Here is a 6,766-nt window from a genome sequence, read left to right as displayed (position 1 = left end):
TTAAAACTGGTTTTCTTAATAGTACCATATGAACTTACCACTGAAAGTAGTTAGATTATGTAAGAAATTGTGTGATCAATACGATGTGGGTGGAAAAGGAATAGAAGACAATTGTAGACACCAGAGACAGTGGGAGAAGAAGGTGGGAAAGGACAGAGTATCAGAAAGAGGGGTAGAAATTTTGAATAATAATATGCATGATTAAGTCTCTATGCAGTATATTCTGGATGGGAAATCACATTTTGTATGCTGTGATGATGCTTAGGGGAAAGAATGTAAATTAAGCTACAAAAAAAAAGAAAAGATTCAGAAAAAAAAAAAAAAAAGTCCATTCGATGACCACAGTTAAGATATATAGCCCCAGCTAAGTGATACTTTATAGGATGCCTAAAGTTAGACTTGTCTTCATGGAAATGTATGTATCAGCTGTGTTTGCTATGAAAATATTTAGATTAATTAAGATCTTTAGTAATTCAATAAAAAATGGGGGAAAAACAGTATAGAAAGTAAACATAGATACCAGAGACAGTGTGGAAAGAGAGTGGGAGATGGCTGAGAGTAAGAGATAGGGAATCAAGGGGGGGAGGGGAAGCAAAACATACAGGAAACAAGAAATGGAAAATTATTTGTTGACAATAACATGTATGTTGATGTGCTTCACTGAGACAATATACAGTGTACTCTGGATGGAAAAAATTTAATTACTTAATAAAAAAGAAGAAATAAATAATAATAATAATAATAAATTTAGAGGCATTTCAATACCTGATCTAAAAATATATTTCATAGCCACAGAAATCAAAACAACATGGTACTGTCACAAATATGATGGTACTAGTTCAGACATATCTACCACCCTTTCATTTTTAACTCACTAGCAAGTTTTATATTTTCCCTGCTTATTGCTTTTCTTCCTATGCCATCTTGTTCTGCTATAGAATTAAGGAGTTGCAAAACAGAATCTCTCTGTCCCCCAAATTACAGACAGTCCAAAGGTACAACATTTGTTTAAAAATAAATATCTATCTGCAAATTAAAATTATATTTTAAGAGGCCAAGCTGCAGTGGTATGCACTACTAAGACACTGTACTCTGTGGGCTAGGACAACCTGGGGGCCGAAGGTTGATTCCCAGTCTAACCTACAGGCTAGGAGCAGCGGTATGTGCCAGCAAGTCAGGGAGATGAGGGAGGAGGACCATGACATTGGGAAACAAAGCAAAGACAAAAAATAAGGAATTATAATTTTCTAGTTTTGAACCCTTGCCAAAATAATTTCATGTCATCACACCTACTGTCAAAAAGTAAAGTATATTTAAGGAAAACTTAACCCATAACTGAAGAAATGAAATACTAGAATGTTCTGGTCCAAACCTAGAAAATGACAGTGGTCTACAAAAGAGGAAAAAGAATCTTCACCACTATGTATAAAGGTGCAGTAAAAAATAAATAAATAAATAAATAAAATAACCACAAAGAGATGAATAAGAACAGATCCTGGTGTAAACTAAAGCCAAAACTTGAACAGTGACAATGGAAATGTGAAGTTTGACAGCTTTTACCAGAGCTACACCGCTTCACCCTAAGGTCGAGACAGAATGCATTATGGACAGGACAAAAAGGCCATCCTCCCACTGTAAGCCGTGCAGCGAGGATTATAATTTGCCATTATCTAAGCCACTGACATGCCATTCCGTTTTCACATAGCTGCTATACCCAGATAGTACCAATGCACATATTTACCCAAACTGCAACGTTTTGAAATTAACTATATAGGTATGCAAAGCATCAATCTTCAGATTTGAAGCTTATTTGTGTCTACATGATAAGGTCCAAATTCAATTTTTTTTTTGAGGTGTTTTTTTTTTTTTTTTTTTTTTTTTTTTTTTTTTTTTTTTTTTGGGGGGCTTTTTTTTTTTTTTTTTGCTATAGGGTGACTGCGCTCGCCAGAAAGACAGAGAGAGACAGAGAGACAGAAAGCGAGAAATCACTCCCCAGGGGGGATGGCCACGCCACAATCCCTTCTCCTCCATTCTTCTCTCGGGATCTTGGGCACGTACGCACACACACCTGGCATGAGCCCAAGACACCAAGTCCGGCACTCAAACCGCAGTGGACTACATGGGAGTCCAGTGACACAGCCATTACGCCAACTGCTGGTCCCCCAAATCCAAATTTTAAAAACCAAAACCAGGGGACATTGATTCAACAAATAATTGAAGTCCCAGTCACTATTTCTGCATTTGTAAAGAAGCAACAGAAATTCTCCTGGGCAGTTAGAACTGTTTTGCATTTTCTACATGAAATGAGTGAGAAAACTTTTTTTAAAAAATTTTAATTAGTTTAACCAAAACATACTGGAAAATAGGAATAATAATAACCCCGAGAAAATACCCAATGTTTTCAAATTCAAAGTTATTATTCCCTATTTTTTTGTCATTAAATTCTATTTACTTTTTTTTTTTTTTTTGGAGAGATTTTCACTATAGGGCGCGTGCGCTCGCCAGACAGACAGAGAGAGACATAGAGACAGAAAGCAAGAAATCACCCCCCAGGGGGGATGGTCACGCCGCAATCCCTTCTCCTCCATTCTCCTCTCGGGATCTTGGGCACGCATGCACACGCGCCCGGCGTGAGTTTTAAGCCACCGGGTCCGGGACACGAACCGCGGTCGACTACGTGGGAGTCCAGTGACATAGCCATTACGCTAACTGATGGTTCCCTAAATTCTATTTACTTTCTGGGATTTCTGTGTAAGGCAACTGGCAGACCTTCACCCAAAGAAAAGCAGCAATAAAATTGGACAAAAATTTTAAAAGCAAGTATTTAAATAGGTCATAAAGTATATAAAAAAAATTCAAAAAGCTTGTATTCAAGAAAATCTACTGAATCTTGGTAAGAACAGTGGGAGCCTTTGGCATTTAAGTTAGAGGCTATTCTCCCACCCTACTCCCAGAGTCATGGTTCTAAGGTTCTAAGTCACTTAAGTTCTATTCTTGGTGGGTGGTAGAAATGGGCATGAGAAATAGTAGTGCCCCTTTCTCCCACCCCAGCTCCAAGTTGTAGAAATTTTACTCCAGGGCGGGGCAGACTGATACCTCAGGCTAGGGTAGCCTGCCAGGACAGGAACAGCCTTAGGGAACTGACGTTATTAGGACAGACCATTAAAAAAGGCCATTTTCCCGGGCCCTGTCAAAAACAATAGAGAGCCAAAAAAAAAAAAAAAAGAAAAATAGATCCCAGTGGCTAATAATCAGAAAAGACAAGTATCTCCACAATACTCAGAGGGGCAAACAGAGCATCAGACCAACGAGAAATTTAACACAACATCCATAGAAAGATACAGCCAAAGAAGCCTTGGTAAGATGACATTTATCTAAGCAGTCCAGAAGGTCATGGGCACCATGTACAAGGCTATGCCTTCTTAAGAGAAACCAGAGACAGTGTTTGAGTGTTTGTAAGCTACTGGTCCTTGGCGGAATGTGGGAGAGATTTTAAATTTTTCAAACACTGAGCCATGCCTCAAGCCACTCACAGATCAAATAGCAAAGTGTGAAATCTTTACTAGCCAAAGTGATTTAAGCCTAACTTTTGACCAAGCTCTGGTTGATCTCTAAACTATACTGGCTTAAGTGTGACCCTTAGAATTCTAGACTTGGGGCCAGCAGGTGGCATAGTTGTTAAGGACCTAGACTCCTACATGGTCAACCGCGATTCAAGTCCCAGACCTGGCGGCTTCAAACTCACGCTAGGTGCATGTGCATGCATGCCCAAAATCGTGAGAGGAGAATGGAGAAGGAATTATAGAATGGCCAGCCCACCCCCGGGCGGGGTGGTGATTTCTCACTTTCTACTTCTGTCTTCCTCTGTCTCTTCAGTGAGCACATACACCCTACAGCAAAAAAAAAAAAAAAGAATTTAAAACAAGGAAAGGAGTGACTGCTGATGGGATACTATAGGTAAAAATAGAGAAGTCATTAAATAAACAGAAAGTAGTAGCAATAAGCCCTACGAGGAAGAGGAAACAAAAATTCAGAGCTGTGGGCCAACCCTATAACCTAGGAATTAGGGAGCCAAATTCCATACGGCCTGCCATGATTTGAATCCCAGCTCTAGTGGCTTGAAAAACATGCCAGGTGCATAAAAACAATGCCAGGTGCATGTGTGTGCATACCCCAAATCGCAACAAGATAGAGAAGTAGGAGAAAAGGGAACGTGGCATGACCATGGCCCACTGGGGGAAGGGAGGAGGACTTTCTCCCTCGCTCTGTCTCTCTCTCTGTTGAGTATACACATGCTCTGGCAATTAGAAAGCAAAAGAAAAATTTCAGAGTTGTTATAATCTGTCACCTAAAATGCCCCATTTTCAACAACAAAAACTTTAGGAGACAAACAAAGAAACAAAAAAAGCAACAAAATATACAAACTGCCTTTGAGAGGGGTACAGAGGATGTACAAAGCAGACTTTAAAGCAGCTATTATAAATATATAAGGGTGTCTCAAAAAGTTTGTGAAATAAAATTACAAGTTTATCAGCCCAGCCTAGTAGCTCAGTGACTAGCAAACTGAACCACAGCTGGAAGCCCCATTAGCTGACTAAGATTTGCCTCCCAGCTCAGTTGACCTGGAACACATTAGGGGCATACACATGAATGCCCATGATCCTGAGGAGCAGGAGGACTGGGGAAAGAAGATCTTGGCCTGACAGTCCTCTGTGAAGGGTGCTCCTCTCTTTATCTCTCTTACACTCTCTCACTTTCTCTCATGTGCACACACAGTCTTTATCATGACTAACATAACTGAAACTTTTTTTAGGAAGTGCAAGTTTAGGGACCAGTAGATAACATAATGGTTACATTGCTGGACTCCCAAGCAGTCCACCATGGTTAGAGTCTTGGACCCAGTGGCTTAAACTTCATGTCAGATGCATGTGTGTGTGTGTCCAAGATCCCAAGAGGAGAATGAAGGAGAAGGTTCTGCAGTGTGGCCATTCCCTTGGGGGAGGGGGGTGATTTCTTGCTTTCTGTCTCTGTCTCTCTGGTGAGTGCACATACCCTATAGCAAAAATCTCTCTCTAAAAAAAAAAAAGAAAGAAAGAAAAAGTGTAAGTTTATTTGGGCATAAAACAATTTCAAGTCCATGCATAGTTTTTTCATAATACACATTTTCCATAGATTTTTTTGAAGCACTTCATATTCAAAGAATTAAAAGAACCTAAAGAATAAAGGAAAGTATGATGGTAATGACTGCCCAAATAGAAAATATCAATAAAGAGATTAGAGGGATTTTTAAAATTATTTGTTCGTTTTAAAGAACCAAATGGAAATTCTGAAATTGAAAGGTACAAGAAATGAAATGAAAAAAAATATGTCTCATGGAAGTTTCAAGTAGAAGGGAGAATAAGTAAACTTGAAGTAAAATTAATAGAGGGTATCTATTCTGAACAATGAAACTAAAAGGAATAACAAAAATTTATTCTCTCTTCTCAATTTTTAAAATTTCAAAAAAAATCACCATAAAATTACATCATTGGACTTTATACAGATGTAATATGTACAACAGACAAGTGAGGAGAGAATGAGAAAAAAACAAAGAAAAAAAAAAAAAGAAATGATATCAGCTGGTAACTCAATGCCATGGGAAGAAATGAAAAATACTGGAAATGGCCAATAAGTAGGTTAATATGAAATAACTCTATAAGCAACTTTTTTCTTTTTTTTTTTTACCTTCTTCAAAAGACATAGGTTATATAAAGCAGTGATTATAACACTGTATTGTCGGGTTGATGACATAGACAAATGCAATATGTATGACAATAGCACGAAGCAGGAGAGGAGATGGAAGTATACAGGAGTGGAGTTCCTATATTTAACTGGAAATAAATTAGTATTAATTTGAAGTAAATTCCAATAAACTAGGCCATACACTGTAATCCCTAGAGCAGCCACTAAGAAAATATCTAAAAAAAGAAATAGATACAAAAGTAATCAGATAAGAGCACGGTGGTAACACAACTGGATCCACATGGGAAAGGTCCTGGCTGGTGTTCAAGACCTCCCTGTAAACGCTATGTATATCCACGGACCTGTGATCCAGGCTAGCTGAGGCTGGGGCTCACAGTATGGAGACCCTAACAGAAGACTGCTTACCTAGCTGACCTCCTCCCTCTCTCTTTTTGTCTCTCTCATGGAAGAAATAAATAAACTTAAAAAAATAAAATCACTCGAGTATAAAACAGTCCTCGATGATTAAAGAATTATCCCACGATTCCTTAAGAGGCTGGCATTATAAATAATAACCAGGGAACAGAAGGTCGGCATGGCTACCACACATAATCCATGCTTAGAAAGACTTTCCAGGGATGGTTTTGAGCTACTACAACGAGTAACCCACCCCGACACTTACCCATCTTCTTGATGTACCAGTTCTTTCCACCTTGAGACCTGTTCCAGTACAGGGCCCCCACTGAGCTCACCAAGGCCATAACCAAGAGGATGCCAAACAGCACCAAGATCTGCACGTTGGTCACTTTCTCCACATTTGATCTCTTGAGAGGGGCTTTTGTTGAATTCTGTACAACAACACTGAAAGTCAGTAAAGGTCACAGAACAGACTTGGGGCAAGGAGTTGAGAGAAAAAGGGTAAGACAACATGGTGGTCAGATGACCAAATGCAACAACTAAAATGTTTTAACAGATGCTTTGGCTTTTTTTTTTTTTTTTTTTTTTTTTTTTAATGGTTAATTCCAGGGGACAGACACGGGAAAGA

At 38.8% G+C, this 6,766-nt stretch overlaps 1 protein-coding gene across 3 annotated transcripts in view; it reads right to left on the bottom strand.

Moving 5' to 3' along the window:
* ATP8A2 (ATPase phospholipid transporting 8A2) overlaps positions 1 to 6,766 on the bottom strand; it is a 693,132-nt gene that overhangs the window by 558,141 nt on the left and 128,225 nt on the right. For all 3 annotated transcript variants that reach the window (XM_006159534.2, XM_006159533.1, XM_006159536.2), the window contains exon 11: positions 6,404 to 6,569. In XM_006159534.2, the coding sequence (XP_006159596.1) occupies positions 6,404 to 6,569 (166 nt within the window). The remainder of the gene's footprint in view (positions 1 to 6,403; positions 6,570 to 6,766) is intronic.

The sequence above is a fragment of the Tupaia chinensis genome, unplaced genomic scaffold, assembly GCF_000334495.1.
Source record: "Tupaia chinensis unplaced genomic scaffold, TupChi_1.0 Scaffold000634_1, whole genome shotgun sequence".
NCBI lineage: Eukaryota > Metazoa > Chordata > Mammalia > Scandentia > Tupaiidae > Tupaia > Tupaia belangeri.
Note: the sequence above shows the minus strand (reverse complement) of the source record. Positions and strands in the feature narration are given on the sequence as shown.